The sequence below is a fragment of the Cyprinus carpio genome, chromosome A10, assembly GCF_018340385.1.
Source record: "Cyprinus carpio isolate SPL01 chromosome A10, ASM1834038v1, whole genome shotgun sequence".
Taxonomy (NCBI): Eukaryota; Metazoa; Chordata; class Actinopteri; order Cypriniformes; family Cyprinidae; genus Cyprinus; species Cyprinus carpio.
This window is the reverse complement of record NC_056581.1, coordinates 9,986,772-10,012,185: the sequence shown is the minus strand read 5'-3', so window position 1 is coordinate 10,012,185 and position 25,414 is coordinate 9,986,772. Positions and strand designations below refer to the sequence as shown.

The 25,414-nt window shown below is 36.5% G+C and overlaps 1 protein-coding gene across 3 annotated transcripts; it reads right to left on the bottom strand.

Moving 5' to 3' along the window:
• Positions 1–5: 5 nt before the first annotated feature.
• On the bottom strand, positions 6–23,912 carry LOC109097634 (EH domain-binding protein 1-like). Of its 3 annotated transcripts, none has more exons than XM_042765139.1 (25): positions 23,381–23,895; positions 19,510–19,567; positions 19,046–19,141; positions 18,761–18,814; positions 18,351–18,532; positions 17,487–17,626; positions 16,954–17,028; positions 15,647–15,913; positions 14,774–14,935; positions 13,171–13,494; positions 12,684–12,743; positions 12,383–12,554; positions 11,158–11,874; positions 10,319–10,711; positions 4,590–4,809; positions 4,304–4,476; positions 3,690–3,738; positions 3,032–3,589; positions 2,878–2,947; positions 2,735–2,784; positions 1,735–1,855; positions 1,539–1,638; positions 1,387–1,460; positions 979–1,093; positions 6–885 (listed from the first exon to the last, which is right to left on the bottom strand). In XM_042765139.1, exons 1-25 carry the CDS (start codon positions 23,482–23,484, stop codon positions 798–800), a joined length of 4,422 nt encoding a protein of 1,473 aa, XP_042621073.1. In that variant the 5' UTR covers positions 23,485–23,895; the 3' UTR covers positions 6–797. The 3 variants fall into 3 exon arrangements, with proteins under 3 accessions (XP_042621073.1, XP_042621074.1, XP_042621075.1); XM_042765140.1 differs by having other exon boundaries at positions 1,735–1,846; XM_042765141.1 differs by lacking the exons at positions 6–885; positions 979–1,093; positions 1,387–1,460; ... (6 more) ...; positions 4,304–4,476; positions 4,590–4,809 and adding exons at positions 6,945–8,690; positions 8,986–9,345; positions 9,583–10,008 and having other exon boundaries at positions 23,381–23,912.
• Positions 23,913–25,414: the final 1,502 nt, after the last annotated feature.

Below are 25,414 nucleotides of genomic sequence, written 5' to 3'. Positions count from 1 at the left end.
AAACATTAAAATTCAAACAGCATCAAACTTTATTGAATAAGACACCCTAAATATTAAAATAGGAATGAATTACACATTTAATTATCAAAAAGAGTACAAACAGACAAAATACTTTTTGTATATCTATAAAACAACCCTTAAATGTTTTTCTTTTTGAGTTAGCTTTCAAGGTTTAAAGCACAACGATACAGAATGGGTTCATTTTATATAAAAAGCCCCTTTTCAAAAGGTATTAAACCTCTAAAGGCACTGCAATGCAAAATAACTTTATGAATACATTCATTTGGAGACATATATTGTCTGATAAAACATCAGAGAATATAATTTGCAGCTAACACAAGACAACAGCCCAACAGAGACATTTTGGCATAGCAGGAAACAACACACTTAAATAAATAATGTAAAAACAGCAACCTACAATAGTGTGCAGAATTTTTTCCTTTTTCTTCTTATTTCTTGTGTTTAGTTCAACTGTCTGCAACCATGCAGGTGTGTGAAGGCGGTTTGGCCTTCTTTCAGATTTTCAGATTTAAAGTAATAATTGCTTAAAATACCAAACTCTTAACCGGTGCAACCTCGGAAAACCTTCACAACGTTATGCAAATTCTGAGGGAATAACTGGACAAATTTTATATCCCACTGAGATGTAATTGAAATCTTTAAGATGTTTTGAGGAAGGGCTTCACGTTTGAGCCAAATGTCTCTGAAAGTTAAAAGAAGGCACACTAATGTAGTCCAAGTCATTTAGATCGTCTCCGGTGCAGTGAGCCACAGTTTTCATAAGAATTCAAGTTTCTTCATTGAAGAACACACTTTTCCTTATTGCTCTGTTTTCTCCGTCTTGCCTCCAGGCCTCTCTCCAGTCTCTCATCCTCCTCCAAAGCCCTGCACATACAAAATACATTCAGTGTATGTGTATGTAAAGTCTACTTTCTACAATTCACCATTCCAGTGCAACAAAACACTGACTGGACTGACCCTCTCTCTTTTGCATCCATGTCTCTGACCAGCTCGTCCCGCTTGTTGACCAGTGACACCAGTTCCTGTAGCAGAAGCTGTTCTCTGTGCTGCTGGGCCTGAGTTTTCTGCCAGTCTGATGGATGAAATATGGATATTAGTGATATGATGGTACAGTGTTGAAATACTGACTATTACAGCTGCAGCCACAGAGGAAATAGGTAGGTAAAAATGTAAAGCATTCATAGACTAATATATAAGCAAAGCAGATGTTCCTTCTTCCATTTTGTTTTGCTTTGTGTTTTTTAATAATGTTCAGTAAATATTGTGTAAAATACTCAATAAATAACAGCGGAATTCAAAATGAACATTGGTATTAATTAAATGAATATCTTTTTTCCCAGTAACTCTTAAAGTTAAATGGCTTACCTTCAATAGCCATCATGGCTCTGAGCTCTCGGGTTAGCAGCTCAAATCTTCTTTCTAAATCCTGCTCTTCTTGTCTGCAAGTGTAACATCATGAATATTTATTGATGTGGCTGACAGTGCACACTGACTGTGTCTTACATATCAGTACATACAGCAGCTCCAGATGGTCCTGTCTCCTGATCAGAGCATTCTTCTTGTTGACCAGAGTGAACCATTCCTGAATCAGCTTCTCTTCTTCATCTTTATCACTTCCTTAAGCAGATAATGTGGTATATCATGCTGCATTTCAAGAGTTAACTTGAAATCAACTTCATTCTCTCTTTCTCTATATATGAGTGTTTTTCTTACCTGTCTCCATGAGCTTTCGTAGGCTTTTCTCCACGACTGCAGCTCTGCTGTCTATGTGCTTCTGTTCGGTTTCCAGGGCCTGAAGTTCACTCAACACATATTGATTGGTGTCCTGCAGACACTGGCCAGGAAGTACCACAGGGAGACATACATAAAACCAGACAAGAGCAATACAGACAGAGAGAGGAAAAGATGGTGGAAAGGAATGGAGATTGAGAGAAAGAGAGGTGATAGAGAGAATAAAAGACCAACATTGATAAGACAGAAACAGACAATGATGTACAAAGATAATGGAGAGGAAAGGACAGGCTTGATTAAACTAAAAGCTTTATAAAACAAGGAAATTAAACATGGGATGGTAAGAGCTTGTGAGTCATGGTCTGGATTCTCCAAATTCTTCTTAAGAATGAAGTAGTTTGTATGAATGTTTCTGAAATTCTTGAAAAATTCTTGCCAGATATTTTCGTACCCTTTTCCGCTATATTTTCTTTTTTTTTACTTAAGAGGAAAATGGCTTTGGTGTTATCTGACTGTATGCCAGGTCTACAGCTTAATGACTTCCTGACAAACACCTTTTTGTCAAACTTGTCTTTTTGCACTGCTTGAAGAGTAATGCAATCATTATATTCATAATAACATAGTACTGTTTAATCACCCAATAAATAAATTTAAACATCTTATCTTTGGGGATTTAAGACAAGTTTGAGGTTATCCTAACTTTAGAAAGTAATTTACAATGAATTTTCAGAACATTCTTTTCAGGAAATCAATTTAATATGTTTTATCTTTAGAACAATCTAAAGAAAAAAGGTAAGAACTATTTCTATGAAATGTTAAGAAATGTTTTTGGCAATAAAATATTCATAACCTTATTCTTAAGTTAGAAAACAAGGGAAAAAATAGCAGTTTTATTCTTAAGAATGTTTTGTGAATCTGGCCCCAGAATTAGAGAATTATGACGATTACTGTAAACTGTCTCAAATACTGAGCGCATACTGACCATTGTCTCATTCTCTGCTGATTTAACATCTTGGTTTGCTTCCTGAGGTTCTGCAAACAAACATTACATGACAAAAAAGTGTAAATCAGAGTGTAAAATACCAAATCTTTCCAAATTCAATCATTTTTTAGATATTAGGTTACCAGTTTCAGCACTTTCTCTGGCAGCTGTTGAGCCATTAGTTCCTTCAGCTGTTAGTTCATCTTTATCTGACTGTAAAAGGTTAGTAGAGAAAAGATTATTAGATCAAATATTAAAACATAACTGCGAGGAAAGGGAGAATTTGATGTATTTTACCTCCTTTGGCTGCTCCTTTGAATCAGTCTCATCCATGGATTCACTCTTTAGTAGCGACCGCCGTTTCTTCACCAGATCTGCATCTCGAATGTGCCCGAATCCTGATCTGGAAGTAGTTGAGTTTGATCGTGGTGGGGCCACAGGAGTCTGCGCGCCTCCCTCTGTCTCCTTACTGCCCTTCTCTTCCACCTTTCCTGCACGTTTAGTCCGAGGTGGAGGAACTAGACCTCCGTTTGGCTTACCCACAGCGTCACTTCCCTCCTCTCCCAGTGAGTCCTTGCTGTTACTGTCTCCTGACAGAGCTCCAGCCTGGAGCCTCTCTGCACAGAATTTGGCTGCTGCTTGTACATCCGGCCCTTGGTTTGGCCTGGCTACTGCATAGCTGGACTGACTGTTGTTCTGCTCTATCTGTAACACACTCAGCTCCTGCCCAGTGAAGTGTGCACGGATTTGGCACAAGTACGTCATGACAATCAAACGATCTGGCACAGAGAGAAGCACCATGTCCGAGGGCTCCAGCAAACGAGAGATTCCCAGTGATGCAAAACCATCAAAAGCCTAAAAGAGAAGCAAAACAATGGGTAGCACAAATGATGAGGTTTAGTTTATGGTTAAAAAAAAAATATTTACGTGGAACATCTGCTTAAACCAAACTTACAGCTTTGTTGTTTTGCTTTATGTTGTGAGGCTCCAATGCATCAAAGTCACTGGAAAAGAACAACTAAGTCAATACACAATAACAAACATAAAAAGTTATTAAAAAGTTTTTTTTTATAATTAATTAATTAATTATAGTCATATTATGAACAATAAGCTATAAATGGCCAATATTGAAATTCTAAATTCTAAATTCCAGAATACTGGAATCAATTATTTTAAGTTTATTAAGGCATCAAAACATTATATTATAAACAATGATTTTTTTTTTTTCATTTTAATTTTATTTATTTATTTTTACATTTTTGCTAAAGATTATATTTAACAGTATAATTAAAATACCCCCCCCCCCAATATTTAAGGTTAGTGATGGCAAAGGTAAATTAAACAAACAAAAAAAGCAAATAACCATGCACAATTAAATATCTAATATCAACAAATTTCTGTAAACTTAAATATTAGTCATTAAACTATATGGTACAGATACATTTTGCATTGCTAATTTGTTTGTACTTGAAGCAAATATATTTTTTTTATGTTGGTGCACATAAATTGATTCATGCTAAGAAAGAATGAGTTTGCATTGAGCTGGGAATGAATAAATCAGAAACTCACATTATCTCAGGGTGGAAGTGATGTAAGATGGCACAGAACGCCAGGCCGTTACGCCAAGAGGTGCTGAAGTTTGTGATTTTTACTCCCTTATAGTTTCTAGTGATATCTTGACACCACTTCAGCAAGGATTGACTGGAGGTCACCAAACCAGGACTGGGCAGTGGACTGGCAAACTGTATAGTAAAAAATGGAAAAACATAAAAAGAGCGTTAAACAGTGTTTAGACAAAGCGATAAACAGTCTACATTTCAACAGGTACTTTACATTAACAACAAATGCCCCTTACATCACATGCCGACACTGCTGAACATGTTTTTACTATTGCAAGGTCCATTGGTGGTGGAATTATTTTCTTTTTACTGCGCATTGGAGGCACAATCACATGGGATGCGTCTGCAGTGGTCTGGCCGTTAACCTGCATGCTGCCTGGGCTCCTAGATGGCGTCTCGCTCCCTTTAGCCTCTCGGGACACAACAGAGGAATCCTTTTCTTCAGGATGATTAGACCTATCAAAAGGACAGGAAATGTTTTAGACACACTGACATGACTTACAAATTTTGCCATGTTATTATAAAAACACACTTCCTCGTCATTGTTTTTGTTTCATATAGTTTTGAAATTAAATTTGGAATTCAGTGTTAAAATGAAAATGAATTTGTTCTGCTAGAGTTTCCCTTTCTGCAATGCTTAGAACATTTTGTGGGGTTTTGAGGTTAATAAAAAAAACTTGCAAATATTAATATACACAGTATTATTACACTACTGTTCAGAAGATGTAGTAAGATGTTACATATACATATAGATATGCAAGATATATATTTTTAAAGAAAAAAATATTTTGAATTACCATTAGGATGCATTAGATTGATCAAAACTGACAGTAAATACATTCTCAATCTTACACATAATTTTTCAAATAAATGCTGTTCTTTTGAACTTTCTGTTTATCAAAGAATCCTGAAAAAAAACTTCCACAAAAATATTAAGCAGCACATCTGTTTTTAGCACTGACAATAAGAAATGTTTCTTGAGCACCAAATCAGCATATTAGACAGACTGGAGTACTGGCTGCTAAAATTGGCTGCTTTGCCTTCACATTAATAAATTACTTATTAAAATATATTAAAATAGAAAACATTTATTTTAAATTGTAATAGTGTTTCAATATATAACTGTTTATATAACATTTTTGATCAAATTAATTCAGCTTTGGTTTGACTTCTTTCAAAAATCTTACCAACCCCAAACGTTTGAACGGAAGGGTAAATAATGAACAGAGGTGTACATTTTTAGCCATCAACCTTTAGAGCTGTAGATGTCGTTCCAGACTTAAAGTCAAACAATATAATATTGCAAAATACAACTGAATTTTAGTCTTTACAAGCCACTCAAACTTACAATTCATCAGGCACTGGAGATGGTGGTTTATCTTGCTCTATTTGAGCCTCTTCACATCTATCAATACTTAATTCTGGTTCTTCCTTCTTCTTAGTTTCAGCTTCTGTTTCTGTGTTCTCTGTCTGGTTTGTGGGCTTAACAGCTGGTGTATCTTGGCACTCCCTTTCAGCTGCCATACGTTCCAGCTGGATGTTTTGTTCTTGCTTGTTTAAATGGACATTATCATTTAAAACAGCATTTCTAGCATTGGCTTCTATGTTGCTATCATCTAATTTAAAGCTCTCCGGTGGCACAGAGGGAGTCTGAGACTGACTGATGTCAATCTTCTCATCTATCTGCTCTGGGGAAATCACTGACGGTGGAGGTCTGAGTGTTTTTGTAATCTCCGTCTGATCTAAATTCGGTCGTATTTCATCCATGGGCAGTTTCATGCTGGACTTTAGTTGCATGGGAGGAGTTGGAGGAAGTTCAAAATCAGACTTGCAGGGGATCAAACATTTCTTAGTGCATGGAGCAGAAGCTGACGGCTGTGCTTTCTCTTCTTCTGCCATTTGACGAATCTTTGCTAACAGAAAGCTCTCCTCCAAGAGGTCGTCATCCTTTAGACTGGAGCTTTCTGTACTTTTTGAGGGCTCATGGTGTCTTTCGAGTTTAGGAGAAGGAAATGGCCATGAGACCACTGAGCTGCCTGGAGAAATGTCCTTCCCGGAAACAACGTTCTCATCAACGTTTATGTCTTTCGGTCTTTCTGTGGCTGCAACAATTATAATTTCTGACGCCTTGGTGATGACTGGGTTGCTCTCTTTTTCCATTTCATCTTTTGAAGTGATTTTTTTTGTTTTGTTACTTTTTAGTGTTTTTGGTATTGTTTTCATTTGTTTGTTTTGAGTTATTTTCACTTGTATCTTCTGTATTTTCTTCTGATGTCTCTATAGTTTTTTCAGCTGCTGTGGTTCCTTGTTCATCGCATTGTAGAACCACATGCCTTTTAGCAGCTGCAGAGCTACTATTTTGATTGATGGCATCAGGGCTGACTTCCTGTAAAGGCACTGGGGGTGGTGACTGCATACTCTCGTCTTGACACAGAGGGACAACTTTGCTAGCAGGTTGGGAAATAGTTTCCGTTGGTGTAGTGTCTTTTAATATAGGCCCAGATTCTGGTGGAAAGGCAGTCAGAGGCGATTTTAGTGTTTGTATGGCTGTGATAACTATTGGCGGTTTTGAGGATTCCTCTGGTCTGTGAGAAATGGAACACCAGAACATGAGATCAAAATGCTGCACCTTACCAATTTGGTTATTATAGCATGCAAAGGTTTTTCAGTAAAAATGCAATTAAGTGAAAATAGCACAATCAGTTCCAGCAGGGGGCTACAGCAGCGTTAGCCCACTGTCAATGTGTAATGTTTTCTGCTAACAACTTTTGCAAGCTTGCAGCAGCAGTGACAAACAAGCTGCTGTTTAGTCCTTTTTGAAAAACCACAGAGAGCCCAGAATCAATACAACAGGAACCAACACAATATGTTTCATGCTCATAATATATACACTACATCTCAAATAAATGGGTTTGGTAAGATTTTTCAAAAATTTTTAATAAGAGGTCATCAAGGCTGCATTTATTTGATCAAAAATTATTACAATTATTATAATTTAAAATAATTATTTTCTTTTCAAATATATTTTAATGTAATTTATTAGTGTAAAGGCAAAGCTGAATTTTCAGCAGCCATTACTCTAGTCTTCAGTCACATAACCCTTCAAAATTAATCACATATGCTAAGTTGGCAATCAAGAAACATTTCTTATTATTATCAGTGTTGAAAACAGTTGTGCTGCTTAATATTTTCAGGATTTTTGATGAACAGAAATAGAACAGCATTAATTTGATACAGAAATCATTTGAAACATCATAACTACCTCAACCCTTTCTTTTGATCAATTTAATGCAGCCTTGCTGAATAAACATACTAATTACTTTAAAAAATTGCCTTACTTGACCCCAAATTTTTGAATAGTAGTGTATCCCAACCCATCACTTAGAAGACTTGTCGGCCACAGGACACAGGAGACTTTAAATGCACCGCTTGATGCCAAATGCAGACTCCACCAGCCCTCGTCTCAGACACACATGAATAACGTAAAGAAACAACTAGAATGTTTGAATGTCAGCCAGACAGAACACTGACAAAATCATGCTGTCTGTGTAAAGAGGGTCATAAAAATGAGAAGCAGTGCAGGCAGAGGTGATGTCCCTTGCACTTACCCTCCATCCATATATAGCTCAGCAGACCACACTGTTCCTAAGTCTTCCTGACCTAGTTCAAATTCCAGCTCCTCCTGTGAACCCTCCGACTCCGCCATTGGCCTTAAATCTGCTGCTGTTATCTTGCCAGGCAGAAATTCTTCATGTCCATTTCTTTTTGGGCTTTCATGTATTTTTATTTTCTCAAAGTCTACCTCAGTCACCAGATGATCTGTTTCAACATAGCTGAGGTTTTGCACATCTTTCTTAGCAGTTATGTCTTCTTCTTCCTCCAGAGGTAAGCATGGCTCTTCATTCTTTTTTTCATTTGATATCACGCTCTCAGACATCAATTCCACCTTCATGTATTTGTCATTTCCTATTGGTGTCAGTATTTGGGTTTGCTCAATTGCTGTTTTTTGTTTAGAAGGGCTTCCTTTATCCTGGGTCTTGAAGTTCATAGATCCGCTTTGAGTTTCTCTGGCAGCCAGTTTCAAACACTCCACCAAGCTCATGGCCACAGGCTCGGAGGTCTGAATATCTATCTGTAACTCGCCAGAAGGTAAGAAATCCTGGATTATTGATTTCTGGGGCTCATCGTCGGTTGGATGCTCAATTTTGGTGTCAGAGAAGACCTCGGGAGGGAGAATTTCGACCACAGATCCATCTTGATCATCCAAAATCTTGTCATCTTTAACATCGGTTTCTGTTGTGCTTGGCTGCTGTAGTATTGATGTCATGGTCTCATAACTAAAGGATGAGGACATTTAAATATGATTACATTACACCATGACAAAACAAATTCTTTCCATTCGCAAAATGGCGCTTTTTGAATCACCAGCCAGTATCAAACAGGCAAGCTCTTCCTTAAGCTAAGCTTCTCATCACTACAGGACACCATACGTGTGGATGCAAAAGCCTCCTTGCAAATGCACAATCACACCTAATAACAACCTTTCAGTGCTTCAGGAAAACGAAATTGTAGCCATGCAGATGCCGTGACAAGAGGAACTCTGTGCACGTCTCAGAATCGTCCCACACTTACCCTTTATACAGAACACCGAAAATCCCCTGTATGAAGCCTACAGATACTTCTTTCTGGTCAGAAACTGAGTCATGTTCCTGTATGCAAGTGGCCACGTTTCTGTCTGTTCCTACATCAAGCTCAAGACCAAGTCCAGTTCCTGAACAGACACCAACAGTCTTCAGATCTTCTTTAGGTCCAGCTTGAGTTGCCCAAATAGTATTACTGCCAGTTTGCGGCATCTTTTCATCTGAATCTTCCTCTTTAGTGGTCTTCTCTTTATTATCTTCCCTCTGGTTAGCATTTTTATCTAGTTTGTGGTGGGTAAAGGAATCCTTTTGCTCCTTAAGCTTGGTTTCTGATGTTTCTTGTCCACTTTGGCTGCCATGGACCAAAAAGTGTAAGTGACAAGAACATTCTTTGAAGATCAATGTTCTCTCACTAGCATCTCAACTCCCAGCAAGTAAACAGATGTTTACTTTAAGTTCTAATAGAGACACATTAGAAACTCAGGCAGAATGAAACATGGACACACTGGTCAAAACCCATGCAAGTTCAGATAGTCTGAAGTCCACACAAAACACCATGCAGTGAAGTTAACAAACCTCATGCACTTACCCCCTATCCAGGACCTCTTTTTCTGGAATCAACTTGCTCATGCTAACAACATCTTCACTTTTTTCTTTTGTTTTCTCTTCGACCGCAGCCCATAACACACTGTCTTCCTCAAATGTGACCTTTTTCCTTAAACCATTTCCATCAGACTCTGTATCCAGAGACATGTTGGGCATTAGAGGGCAAATTTCCTCCAGATGCACTGAAGTTCTTTTGTCCTCTTTTGTTACAGCAATAGCAGGGGAGATCACAGGAAGTAGAGGGTTCATATGGATGGGTATACTGACTTTAACAGCTTCTATTTTCTTCTCCTTAATAGTCTGAGCTGGATGTGGTTTAAGGACAATGGAGGGTATTGGCTGTTGGGAATCTGGTTTATTTAAACTGAGATTCTTAGCATCCTTGACTTGGATAACGGCTTTTTCTTCGCTGTGAGGTAAGGAATAGGGTTTGTCACAATTTACTTACCTTGTTTTGATCAAACATGCGTTAATGAATCTTTATCCACATACTGTATATTTGCCTGCTATAACACTGGTATAAATATGAAGCCAGTGTTAGCACAAGTTTATATTCAAATCAATTATGACTTGTTGAAACTCACTCTCTTATTGTCACATGACAGTGTACAAAACCCTCAAGAGACCATTTTAACAATTAATTGTATGAGATGTGTAACACAACTCAAGCATGCAAGCACTCGGCCATGGCTGAATATTTGAGACCAACTGTTTCTTACCCTGCTTCTAAAGATTTTTTTGAGGATATTTCAGCTTTATTTTCGTCTTTTGGCATCTTGTCAGGTATTTTGTGCTTATTTATTTCCTCATCCCTTGCTTCATCGTCCTGATTTTTTACTTTCTCTTCCAGAGAACTCCATATAAGCACTTCTGCTTGGGCAAGTGAATGGACCTCCACACTCTTCTGTGTTAACACTGTGTTTTCTGACTCCTTCACAATCAGCTCTGGTTTTGTTGTATGACTGACTGTTGGAGTTTGTTCTGAGATGCATTTAAGGACTTTGGGCTCCAGGGACTGGGGATGAATGAAAGGAAACTCTTTGGGCAGATCTGATATATCAGGGGAAGCTCCTTTGGGGCTAACAGGTGGAGTTAAGGCCATTTCATTTTGACTGAGAGAATAACAGGGAAGAGAAGAATGAGACAGAAAAAAATATTATTACAGATAGAGAAATATAGATAAATTAGTATTTAGTTAAAACTTTAGGAAGTTCATCTACATTTTTTTCTGGAGAATGATGTCGATGATGTAATTATACAGTGTTGAAGTGTAACTGAAGAAGATATATGGTTGGGGAAGAAGATATAACCTCTATTCATCTATTCATACTGAGGTCAGTTAGTATATTTAAAATGTGTTATCTCTTAAAGCGTGTTATCTAAAACTATGCATGACGCCAATGAGAGTTTTATGTGCCTAAGTATTCAAATGAACATCATTAGAAGACAGACATTATAGAAGCCAGAGTTTATTGAAACGGGAAGTGACCCAAAAGAGGACAGTTCCAGATTGCCACAGTCTGGTAGAGTAATAATACCATGTCAGCAGCTAACTCACCTTTCCACAATTGTTAAACCCTTGTCCAGATTATCCTTATGGGACTGCTTCTCTCTCAAACTACTGTCGGACTTAGATGCAAGGACTTCTTCCACCCACACTTGACTTTTTTCCCTGGGAATATCTGTAGGTTCTTGCTTTAGAAGTGATGAGCTGGATAAAATGTTGGGGATATTGTGTTCTGTAGGGATTACCACAGCTGAGGCAAATTTCTCTATTATCTTGTCTTCGTCTGACTTGTTGAGGTCACCACAAAGCAGAGCACCCTTTGCATTCTGCACATTCGGTTCCTCTTTTGGAGAAACTTCCCCTGCTGATTCAATTTTTGTGTTTTCTGGTTGCTTTATTAAGTCACTATCGGTTATTGAAAAGGTTTGAACCAGACTGGACTGCACTGGCTGTTCAATGTCAATTTTGAGTGGTTCTTTCTCAGGGCGTTTGCCAACAGTAACATCTTTAATGGGTTGAGAGGCTATGATAATTTGATCGAAATCGGCCACTTTAAAATCTGGTTCTTCCTCAGCCAATGGTGGTTTCTCTGCTATAAAAACTAGATTTTTCTCCATGTGAGTGGAAACCACTGATGAGGGAGGTGTTGTTGCTGGAGCTGAGAATGGGTGTGGAGGGACAGTTCTAATGTCCAGTTCCTCAGATCTTGAAGCTTCCACAGGCTGTACTCCAAAAGTGTCCAATGATGACTTGCCAACAGGCCCAAGACTGGGGGACAAAGATACTTGGAGTCAAAGTTGGCAAAAAATGGGGTAAGAGGCAAAAGCATGATGGTATTTGGTAAGATTAGATGCAATTTTTCCTTAGAGAGAGCATTTTGTTTGTGCCACAGCGATGTTAGTGGTGAGAAAACAGGACAAATGAGACAGACGCAGGAGTAGTGAGAGAAAGCAACAGAGAGTTTAAACATGAGAGCTGATGTAGGCAAATGTCATGCTCTGTTTAAAATAGACTTATCACAAGGTCATGCATTTCTCTACTGTTATTAAGAAACTTTCTCATTAAAAGGATTCTATTTGAATTTGTGTCCATATGAAGCCTAACACACTTTCATACAGAAACACACAAAGTACTAAATTCTGAATACATCTCTGCAAATCAGACTGGGTCTGCAAAGGTGATAATACATTTTTTTATTTAATTATATAGTTAAGATTGAGGTTAGTGAATTATACTTGATGCCAGAACAACAAAAAAAAAATGTTTAAGTGCTCACCTTTTTACAGCCATGGCAGGTTTGAGCTCTTTTCTTTCAGTGCTGATGGTTTCAGGTTGATGGAGGGAGGAAGGAGATTGTTTATTAGCAATGCTAATGCTGCATATAGTCCGAGATGAGCTACACTGGTCTGATTTGAGCTCTGAGTTCTTCGTTTCTTCAGCAAGTAAATCTGTTGAACATAACGGCAAACTGAATCAGAACAATTATTAAAATAAGTAAAAGCTAAACAGCCTTTATCTATTTTATTTTCAATCATTTTCAGCTCATTTAATGACACAAATAAAGAATACTTATTCACCTTGTAGAAATGGATTTGTTTGATCCTCCTCTGTAAGTGTGTTGAGCTCCCTGGGTATCTCTGGAAAACAGTGAACATACAATAAAGAACAATTTTAAATTATTTTATTAACGTATAATGAGTTTTATTTGGTTTTGATTCTTAAATTCATTTTCAAAGACAATTGCTGATTTGAAATTACATGAGTGACCGAGGCCATCATAGAGTTTTATGCAAATAAAGTCTCTGGAGCGAGATTTTGGACCAGTGAGAGTTCCCTGTGAGTGGGACTATCCAGCATGACATGACCAACATAAATTAAAGCAAACAACAAAATATATCTAGTCGCTTGTGGTGGTCGCAATTAGTTATGACAAAACCTATTAATCACCGATGTGATTTAATGGTAAAATAAGTCTCCTAGTTCACCATAACTGTTAGACCTATCACCAATCACATAAGTTCTAATTAATGTGTCTTTTAAAGCAAGCAATAGGCAGTTTAGTACCTGAGCGAGCAGAAGAAGATTGAGATGGACAGCAGGGAGCAGCTGTGTGGGCATCAGTGGTTGACAGTGCAAGAGAAGGGGTAGAGGAAGAGACAGCTGCTGGGTTAAAAGAGGCAGGTAGGGGTTTGCTAATGGGGTAAGAGACGGGGACAGAGGGAGGTAGAGGTGACTTGGGGAGTTCACTAGAAGTGCAAGATGTTTCACACAGAGCTTCAAGATCTGGTCTGCTCAGCAAAGGAACAGGGGTCACAGATTCATTTAGAGGAACACTGAAGAAGGGAGATGTAGAAACCGCCATCATCTGTTCATTTAGCTGTGTGGATACTGTGAGGAAAAGATGGAATATATATATATATATATATATATATATATATATATATATATATATATATATATATATATATATATATATATATATATATATATATATATATATATATATATATATATATATATATATATATATTTAGAATTTGAGATAAAGTAACAGACAATACTTGATTAAGTAAAGAGGCTCATATATATATATATATATATATATATATATATATATATATATATATATATATATATATATATATATATATATATATACGTATATATATATATATATATATATATATATATATATATATTAGAATTTGAGATAAAGTAACAGACAATACTTGATTAAGTAAAGAGGCTCATGATAAACATCAGAGCAGGAGCTTTCCAACATTTTCAAAGACAACCGAATATAATGATCCTCTCGCAAGGGACCCTTCTTAAAATATAAAGGCAGCTGTATTTGAGAAAACTATTAGTATATGATATAACATGATTTTAACCAGACAAAATAAAAAAAAAGACAAAATTAAATGATTGTTTTAAAAATAATTGTCTTTTATATTGTTATTGCACTAAGGCAAATTTTTAAATGTTATTTAAAATTCTTGATTTAAAAAAAACATGCAGATTTTTTTTCTTACTGTTAAAAAAATAATGCTGTTTATAAATTAATTGTAATTTTTATGATTTCTGACAAGTCTTTAGAAAGCAGGATTAAATATATAAAATTTACTTTAGTAATATTATATTTAAAATGTAATTTAAATTTTAACAAATTATGTTCAAGATATTTTATTAATATCTTAAGTGCATTTGTTAACTGTACTTTAGTATTGCTACTTCTGCTGTTTATGTGCAGTCTGAAGGATTTCTCAATACCTGGCATGGTGCCAGCAGACGGATGTTTAAACGTGTCAGAGAGAGAGAGGGAAGAAGTTTTGGGCTTGAGGAGGGGGACAGGATTGGGGGATAGAGGGAGAGCACCGGGGACAATCTTGGGCTTAAAAACATTGGTGTGAGGTGCTCCGAAAGAATCTAAGACAGAAGTGTGATGACACAAAAAGGACGCAGACCACATGAAAGAAGAAGATTAGTCAGAGATGCGGGAAAAGTGAGAACAAGAGAGGCAGTGGATAGGAGAAAATGAATCTGACTTCTCCAAAAGCAGTCTTAAAGAGTCAAATCAGGCTAACATATGCTATGGGAACTACAGTTAGCATACTTTGAGTCTGAATTGCATGTAATCTTTGAATGTTTAGGAATCATGAGTCTGTACCTTTCAGGAGCATAGTGGGAGAAGAAGGAGAGTGAGAGAGGAAGGGATCAGAAGGAGAAGAAGGAGAAGCCCGAGGGAGTTTGAGCAGAGGATAGTCGGAGGTCGTGGGACCCTCCAGAGGGGCCTCGGAGCCCGACAGTCTTCTTTGAAAGGACACAGGAGCTGGACACAATCACAGAGGGAAAAACAGACAGAGAAACTATCCTAGAAGTCCAGGCTGTGTTTGTATGGAGGTTCTTTGATAAAACACATCCATGATGGCAGTGAATTCACACTGCAGCTAAATATGACCGCTGCTGTTCTTTGTTCGGTTTAAATGTGGTTGTAACTCTTAAAACTTTGCAATGTGTATGTGGCCATAGTGATTTTCAGTTCTCATTTTCCTGAAAAAATTTCTTTAATGCCACACACCCACATACAGTAGCAGCCCTACAGCACTTCTAATGATCAAAGAGAATTTCAAAAAAACATTTTGGTTAATTCCTCCATGTAAACTCAGAGGTGAAGACTCAGAAGGAAATGAAGTTATACCACATGACCCTGGTGTTTGTCAAAAAACATTAGGTCATTCAGTCAATTTTCTGGGTGGTGAGAGAAAAATACATATAAAATTACAGACTAGCGCCAATAAATGCATTATTTGCATTTATTTGAATATAAATATTTTGCAACATTATAAATGTCTTTACTATCACTTTGATCAACTGAATACATCCTTGCTGAATAAAAGGATTAATTTCTTTCAAAAAAAAAAAAAAACCCTCCATAGAAGCAGCATAACTGTTCATATAAATAGTTGTAGTCAAGTAGGAATGCCAACTAGATACCAATGGTACTAACAAAGACTTGATGACTTCCAGCTATCTGTGGTACCTGAGCCGGGGGACGGCTGGAAGATTTTGGGTAATGCTGGAGGGGGCGAACCAGAAGTATTTTGCTCTGTGTGGGAGTCAGATGGGGCCTGTGGCTGGGCAATGGGTGGTGGACGTGGTGGTCTGGAGCGGGCGGGTGAGGGCATGGTGCGAGGGGTTGGACTGGGCCGGGTGGGTAAAGGTGGATGTGATGTCAGGTCAGGGTTATGAACACTGCCAGACACTGGGCGTGAGAGGACACAACCAGTAGGTCTCTCTTTACCAATGACTGAGGTTAAAAGAGTGAAAAAGAAAGTGAATGATCAGGGTTGAAGGAAAGGGATGAGGCAAAAGGTAAGAGAGAGAGAAAGTTCAGGAATTTATAATGAAGGATGATGTAACTTAATAAAAGACATTTAAAGGATTAATTCACCCAAAAAAAGAATATTCTATCATTATTTTCTCACCCTCATGTCATTCCAAACATCTATGCTGTTATTTTTCTGTGTAACACTAAAGGAGAACGTAGGAAACTGTTGCGCTGTAACGGTTTAATATTTTGGAAACTGTGATACATTTGTTCAAGATTCTTTGACGAATAGGAATGAATGCTTCCTTATTGAATTAAATTATTAATTTCTATGAAAAAAAAAAAGAAATTTTACTGACCTTAATTACTTATTCAAACTTTAGTTTTGTGAATGTAAATCCTGATGTATTATTTTGTCAATATTGAAGTAATGCAAATTGTCTTTCCAGTTATATTTATGTAATTTGTGCAATATTTTTGCAAATAAATATGCATAATTCTAAAATAATCAAATTAAATTGAATCGTGACACAATTTCACAGTACATCTCAATAATGAGGTTAAGAATCATAACTGAATTGTTGTCTGAAATTAACTTTTTTCATCCCGATGTCAACTATGTATTTTTGTTAAGAAAAGTTGCATGAGTTGCATTTGTGTTCCAGGACAAAAACTAAACTAAACAGTGGGTTGTGACATATTTTTTTTGGAAGGGTGAGCTACTGCCTTTAAATTATAATTAAAAGGTTTAATGATATTCATGAAAAAATGCAAGCCAAAGTGATGCAGGACAAAGAATGATTGTGATAATCATATGCAAGAAAACCATATCAGTGAAAATTCATGAAACATTTTAGTAATATTTCATTTAATGGAAATAATTAGTTGGATGTGGCTTCATAATAACTTATAAGTTCAATTTCAAGAGAAAAAGATATCAAAATGATTGGTGACATGATATAAATGAAAAGACTGTTAAGAAGGAATATTCAAAGCACACATGTAAAGGTTGCTGTTACCTATTGCTGAAGGACTCTTAAGAGATGCAGGTCTCTTTTCTTGGGAGTGTGCTGGTCGAAGAGGAAGGTGGGGTGCTGACAGTGAAATAAAATGAAAAGGGGAAGCTCTAGCTTGTGAGGAAGTAAGTGTTACTATAGTAAGTAAAATAAACATGCATCATTAATTATTAATACAAGTCCTGTGTAAGTGGACAGAGGAATAAAGATGTAAGACAAGAAATACATGACATGATTTTGAAAGTGTTTTATCTAAACAGTGAGCTTATAAAGCCTGAGACCACTGCTGAAAATGCATCTACAATATTTAACTTTTGTCTAATGCTTTACACTTTTTAACACTTCAAGTATTCATTACCAATGATCAGCATGATAATAGCGCAGAATCTAAAATAATTATTCTTCATTTTACATAATAATGTTTTGGATTTTTCAGAATCCTAAAACTTTGCTTATTTCCAAGTATAAATTAGATGTTGAATCCTAGATTTTCAGGTGAATAACATGTGTTCATTGTTTTGTTTTGTTTTTAATACCTGGAGCTGCAGTACTGAGATTAACACCAGTACTAGATCTTTTATCCTCTTCTTCGTCACTCTCATTAAAGTCATCTAGGTTCCCAATGTCCGTTGGCTTTACACTCATCAGACTGGCGAGACTCTGCATGTCCTCATCCCTACAGAAGAAAATAATTTGTAAAGAGGTACAGGTGCAACACCTTCCTGTGAAAACCTTACTGTGTGTGTACAGTATGTGTCTCAATTCCCAGAAAATACATAAAGTCAATCAGCCATTTAAGAGCTTTCCAGACTGTGATTTGCTGTCCATTTTTATGTCTAGCAGATTGAGACTACTTTAAGCCTCTATCTCTATCTAAGCCTCCAAGTCTATTTCTGGATGTGTTATTATATCAATCACTATGGACTGTTTATTTTAATGATATCAATTAATGTATAGTTTTTAGAGGCTCGGGAACAGGTTATTTGATAGATGTTCTAATGGAAATTAGACACAAAATTCTCTTTCATTATTTTATCCTAATGTAGCATCTCTTCAATGATGCTCAAAGCTCAAAAGGCATTACTTCAGATGCTCAGGCTGTGATTTGAGAGTTCACTGTATTGTTTTGGAAAATTCTGCTCCGCTTCTTGACTTGCACATGTCAGGGAAGAAACCCTCCCCAGTGTTGAACAGCAATTCCCCTGACCGGGCAGGCAGCCACTTCTCTTTTTAGATTCAAAATGCACTCCAAATATCTGTAACTGAAATCAAGTTTTGGTGCAGTCACAAAATACGACTTGCTGTAGTCACATTCCCAAATGATTAAATCTAGATAATGTAACACCACATGAAAAGTGAGCAAGAACTCCATATGGATGAGATTAACTGAGAGAACTCACGTAGCTTTCCCCTCCTTGAGGAACACACAGGATAAGGAGAGCTTCAGTGTGGCCTCCACCACCTTAACCGACAGAGGCTTCATTTTGAGCATCAGGTCCGTCTGTGAGTGTGTGGCACTGGCAAACTTCTTCATGTTCAAGTCCACAGACGCCAGAACTTTCCGACTGCCCTTCGCTGTCTCCTGTAGAGCATCAGAGAAGGGTTATGCAGTTTCTTTCAACTTAGAAAATAAACAATCTTTATTATTTTCTTTTAAGACATTTTTTGTTTAATTGTTTTACATAATATATATATAAATATATATATATATATATATATATATATATATATATATATATAATAAAATATTAATATAAAATAATTGTGATAAACCTTCAAAGAAAGTTCCCCTTGATTTAAATAAACTCACATTCTCAATGAAAAATGTCCACTCTTTGTCTTCAAACTCATCCGCATGTGGGTCCTGTCAAATAAAACCATATTTAAAAAGTACAACACATTTAAAGTTATAGTTCAGCAAATTATATCAATTATATAAATATATATACTATCACTATCTTTAACAAGCCATATGTTGCATATATTATTAGTTAATGCAAGATAATATATATATATATATATATATATATATATATATATATATATATACACACACACATATATAGCTAATAATAAGCTGTGATAGGTGTCCTACCCTGTAGAGTGTGACGGTAATGTCCACGTTCTCAGGTACGGGCCATACCACCATTCCCCTGTAGGGGTTTTTGATGCCTGGCTGCCAGGCATGAAGCTGATGAGAAAATAAAAGATAATGTCAGTCATAATAATCCACATTGTACAGCAGTTGTAATCATTGTTAGAACTTGTAAATAACACATTGTTACACATGATCATTTAAAATGTCAGTACACTGTTCTGACTGAAAACTTGGGAAGAAAATCATCTTGAAATTCTGGATTCCCGGACATAGTCATAAACTAAATTACACTAGCATTTGCAAATAATCTGAATCCAGAAATACAGTCCATAAAACGGTAACAATTTTTTAAAACTGAATTCAACATGGGTCAATAAAAACATGAATTAACACAAAATAATATTAGTTAAAATATTTTATTTCTATATTTATTCACAATTAAAGCTTGTTTACTTCTGTACCTTTGAGCAAATGCGTCTGTTCCTCCGTGTCCACACCACTCTCAGTTTGTCTGGTTGCCTATAAAATCATTTAAAAAAGAGATCTGAGAGGGCGTTTACAAGTTCAATAATAGGATTGGTCCTTTAATTATTATTGATGAAGACCTCTACAATGACTCTAATGCTTTCCATGTGTGCTTAAAATATAGATATAGGCTAAATATAAAGGCTATACAATATGATCTTGAGAAAGCCACTGTGGCATTTCTGGTGTGTGTGTCTACAAAAAGCTAAAGGCAGTGTAACAGATCTTGTGATCTTGTCTCCCAGTGTTATCCCAAGGCAGAAAGGAATCAATAATTGCTGCCAACTGTTTCAAACCCCACACAAAAACAAGAGCACATGATGCAAGCCCTTGAATACAAGATAAATCCAAAGCTGAGAAACTTTTAGTTCACAAACAAATACACAAAAACATATAATCAATTGAGGCATGAAACTTTCTGTCTTGCCAAATAACCAAGTCGTAATTTGTTGACTGCTGGAACGTGTGGAATCTATTACTTTTACTGCCCTGCATTGTTATCTATGCTACCAAATAAAAATGCAAAAACATTAAAGAAACAAAGCTTTTAAAGAGTTCCTCTCTTGTTTAAGTCTCTTTATTGAGGGCACAGCACCATGTAGACCTAGATAAGCCTTGTATCTGATATCCAGAACATTATTCTGGATTGCCGGTATTGCCAGCAAAAATGCAAATCAATGTGCAGCTTTAAAACAAATAAATGAAAATCACCTTTTCCAGGGTTGCACTGTACTTGTATGCTTTTGTTTCCTAAATAAACTTGCCCTTTGATAGCGAATTGTTCAGATGTGAGCCCATTGTACACCTCTGAGCTTTCAGTCAGTGTCATGCTTGATGGATTAAGAATTGGAGGAAACTCGGCAGGGTCACATGACCAAGCTGAATTTGGCTCACAGCACAAAGGGTGTTAGCCTGTGATCTCCAAACCACTAAGTCTCACTGTGCTTACAAACGGCTGTTCACATTTAATAATGGCGGCTTATATTTTGTGATATAAAAGCTGTCATTAAGCATACAAAAACACTGAAGGGAGCAAAAAAACAATTTTTGCCATTATAGATACCGTTCAAAAGTTTAGGGTTGGTAAAGTTTTTAAAAAAAGAAGTCTCTTTATGGTCAACAAAGCTGCATTTGATCAAAATACTATAAAATATTAATACTGCAAAATATTACAATTTAAAATAACTTTTCTATTTTAATATATTTTAAAATGTAATTTATTCAAAGCTTAGGAAATATTTCTTACTTACATTGCTGAAAACTGCTTAATATTTTTGTGGAAACGGTGATAATTAATTCAGGAGTCCAAAAGAACAGCATTTATTTGAAACAGAAATTTTTTGTAACATTATAAATGTCTTTAGTGTCACTTTTGGGCAATTCAATGTATTCAAAGTATTCGTTTAAAAAAATAAATAATAAAAAATAAAATTTTACCGACTTTTGAACAGTGGTGAATTTGCTCATGATGTTTTTAACCCATGAAAAACTAAACTATCTATGTTTCATCACACAAATCTACTTCATACTGTAGCTTCAGAACATTTGAAATATAGCATATGAGTCACACTAACCACTTTTATGATATTTCTATGGTTCTTTTTCTTGCTTTTTGAAGTCCCTGTTCGTTAGAATCACATGGAAACTCATGGCCAGTATATGAAAAAATTCTACTTTTTCATTCCACAGAAGGTCAAACAGGTTTAACAGGGAACAATAAATAGTATCCCTTAAAACACACCAAAACGATTCTTAACGAACGTGACCCAGATGTATATTGTCATAGTGATTTTCACACTGATGTGTCAGTAGCAGCATGAACCGCTACACAAAGAGAAGCAAGACCCAGCTCTTACTCAGGTTACAGCTCGTAATAGTAACAGGGCTGACAGCGTGGTTGCAAAAATGAGTCCTTTTTTTGTAATTTTCGTTCTGAAATGCAGCCCTTCTTTTTTCATGTCACTTGGACACATAAAGTAAATGTCACAGATAAACACACACATGCTCACACACACATTCAAGTTATACTACCCCATCAGAAACACAACCACTGTGTCATCTTTCAGCTGTCTAATATCTCCAGCTCACACCCTCCTCAGCTGTGGCGTAACTTCAACAGACTTTGACCCACTAGCAGTATTTAAAAATCACAGCTATACAGTAAATCATGTCTTGAACTGCACAAGATCAAACGTGTTTATAGAAATGCATATTCTTTCATTCCTTTCTCCTTTAGAAACACTCTAACTGCTCTATTGCTTTCAAAAAGTCAGACTACAATACACACGTTTAGGTCAGCAAAAGCAACCGTGAAGCTGTGAAAAAGATACAGGACATTCTTTCTTCAGAGTTGCAAAAGAATCTGACCTCTCACATCAGCTGATAGCTCATTAGGTGATAACAACAATTACAACTGCCAACCTTCCTTTCTAATAACAATGTCGAAAGGATAAATATGAATTAGTATTAAATAATAAAATATAAATAATATATAGACTTCAGAATCGCTTACATAGAGATCATCTACATCACCAGTAAAATGATTTAGGCTATGTATAATGGAGATAAATCTCAGATAGTGCTTTACACTAATAGGCAGAAATTACAATGAGTGTTTCATTTTCTCCTTCAGGCAGATGACAAGCTATTGCATAACGGAGGGTTGCTTCATTGGTCAGGCTATGACTTGTTCAGAAAATACTGACAATAGTCCATATCACCAGATGATAAAACACAAAACTGATTCAAACGGAAGTGCTCTTGTGCACTGTGAAATATGTATATTATTGTGTATATTGTGTGTATACTGTGCACAGTGTATTTGGCATCTTTATATTGTCTTTAACTGTCACTACATAACTGTAATGTTGGTGCACGATGCACTCAAGATTTCCACTCGTGTATATGGTTTAGTAATGATAAAGTGATTTGATGGATCTTATTTAAAGACACAGCTTTTTGTGTTTGCTGTGTACTTGTTGTGATTGAAAAACATTTTTCTCAAATCCAATCAAACTGACCATGCTATCTTTGATCATAGATAAGGACAGATATACATGACGTGTGTCACTGATGAATGTGAGGACAGAAACACTCCCTGTCTGACAACAGCTGTCTCTTGATCAAGTCACTGGACTTAGACAGCAAAAATAATTCAATTATTGAATTCTCAACATTGGTTACATGGAAAATATGAACTTGAAATAGAACTAGAACTGAAAATAAATGCAATATATTGCATAAAAGATATAATTTGAGTTGTAATGTGTTGTAAAAACTGTTTTGTTAAAAGATTTATTTTGTGTTTTATTGTGTTGTATCAATTCCCTTTAAAACTTTTTATAATAAAACCGACAATGACAACACCAAAACAGAAAAGGAAAAGCAACACAACTCAGTTTAAAACACTGAAACAATACAGTATATAGATGCTGGCAACACACACACACACACACACACAAAGTTTATAATAGTCAACTAAATAAAACTCAAAAGAAGCATCAGCACTTTCTTCTGCTTAGGGGAGCATGATGGATATTCATAATATCTTCAGTGTTGACAGCACGAGTGATGGAGGCGGAAGTGGGGGGGTGTGACTGTCAACGTTCTCCAATACATTTCAAATACATTACTAAAATCGACTGCTGTATTAATTGTTCTTATCACAATCATTTATCACAACAGAGCAAAAATAAAAGAAGATCCAGTGAGTGCGCGCACGGTGCTGTTTCAGTCAGAAGAGCCGCCCTTCAGCACTGCGTATTTAGGAAGCACACGCGCTATAACGGAAAAGAAATCATAACTTACCATTTCTTTGTACATTCCAGAACAAGTTCCTGATACGAAGCCACGAACTGAAATTTAGTGGCCTTTTTGCCAACTCTTTGTAATCTTTTCCACACTGAAGTCATTCTTCTGGAGAAAATGCAGTATCCGCGAAAGTCAGACGCATGGAAATGAGATTTTTACAGTCCCGCCACTGAACAAAAAGTAAAAACTACTCAAATAGATGGCTGTCAAGTGGCTCGTGAAGTGAAATGTTCCTGCTGAGGAGCACGAGCAGCACCTCATGCGGCTCTGAACCACTGAACTGTCGCCATCGTGTAAAGACCATTTACGGAAACTACTGCATCACGTTACACGCCAGAGCGAGAGAATTAGTTGCCTTAACTAACAAATAACAACATTTGTGCGTAAAAAAAAATCCAGGGGGACTTTATCGCTTCATGTCGTGGAGCTTCACGCGATACGAGATGTCTCTAAAAAGCAGCTGTCTGACAGTGAACTGATGAAAGTAAATGTAGAAGTGCAAGAGTAGGTGGGAAGAGTAGGCTATGCAAACACGCCTATGGTGCAGCAGTACGCAACCTCCCTCACTGTATTGTATTCAGTACAGCACTAAAGGTAGCTACTGTTAACATGACGCGTCAGGGGTTACATCCAGTCAGCTAGGGGTCAAAAGAGGATTGCATAAATATGTCAAAATCATATTTTGCTAGGAAAAAAGCAACTATCAATGAGGTGAATTATTCCCCAATAGAGGAATTACTTACAATAGTTTCTTATAATTTTTTAACAATAGGTGGCGCTATTTTAAAAATCTAATTTGTGCACTTGATACATGCCCAATAAAAATGTGTAAAATTGCTCTATGTGACTCCAGAAGAAAATCATGCCAAGGTATGAGCATATTTATCTTATATGTAAATTTATATTTATATTAAGGTTAAAATTATAATCTGATGAACATGAACTTTAAACATGTGGTTCAATGGCCTAACAGACTTTCGCACAATAGGAAGAATGCTTCAAACAAATACATTATGCACCTTAAGTGCTTGGGCCCTGTGCATTTATCAACATAATGATTGGGAGCAGCAACGCGGGGCCGTCCAGACCTTGATCACGATGGGTATTTTTAGAGGACACTGGCAAGGGGTTTTTTCAAGTTATGCAGGATCTATTTTAGATGGCTGGGAGTGAGGGATAAATGGGCAGAAGCAGCTGGAGGGATTGACGGAGTGGTGCCGTTTGTGTGGGTTATGGGGGGAGTGCAGAAGTTTGGCTCAGCTGATGACCTAGAATCCAAATCGGTGACCCTCTTAGTCATATTCCTGTACGACACTAACCTCTTCCTGTCTGGTGTTGCCACTTACTGCTAACCCCATTATAATGATGTATTTATAAAAACATTACATAGCATATATTCAAATATATTGAAATAAAATCAAATGACATTTTCAGAAATACAAAAACCCTTTGATGTTATATATTGTACCATATAGGGCATTTCAAAAAAGCTCCTTAACATTAAGTGATCAGCACATGTGTTTATTGACAGAACTAACTAGCAGGGGTTTGTTTGAGATTTGTTAAATACAGTTAGTAGTCTAATTTCAGTTGTGCAAATATCAGCTAAAGCTCATGTAAACCTTGCAAACAGTCTTAAGTCAACTGGGAAACAGTGATTTGTGGTCATGACTATGAGTTTCGGGCCCCTCCCTTCACTGGACATCACAGGCTGAGTTTGGATCCGGGTAAGACATGAGCTCACTCATAATACATGCTTACTCACTAGGTGGATCAAGAAATGCCTCATCCGTATAATGACGTGACACACCACCTTAGAGTACAAGGCATAAAAAAACAAGAGCCTCATTTATTACTGTTCAACTACAGCCACATACACTATAGGCCTACTGTTCAAACGTTTGGAATTTGACAGAAAATAATAATTTTATTCAGCAAGGAACCATTAAATTGATAAAAGTTAAAGACATTTATAATGTTACTAAACTTTCTGAAAAATACAGAACTTTCTATTAATCAAGGAATGCTGAA

What these genes read in the sequence shown, in the direction of transcription:
- LOC109097634 (XM_042765139.1), bottom strand. Translation starts at nt 23,484, where the DNA reads ATGACTTCAGTGTGGAAAAGATTACAAAGAGTTGGCAAAAAGGCCACT. An exon ending in GGTTTAACAATTGTGGAAAG is followed by an intron (nt 10,712 to 11,157) that starts GTGAGTTAGCTG and finishes TTATTCTCTCAG; the next exon opens with TCAAAATGAAATGGCCTTAA. An exon ending in ACGAAAGCTCATGGAGACAG is followed by an intron (nt 1,639 to 1,734) that starts GTAAGAAAAACA and finishes TATCTGCTTAAG; the next exon opens with GAAGTGATAAAGATGAAGAA.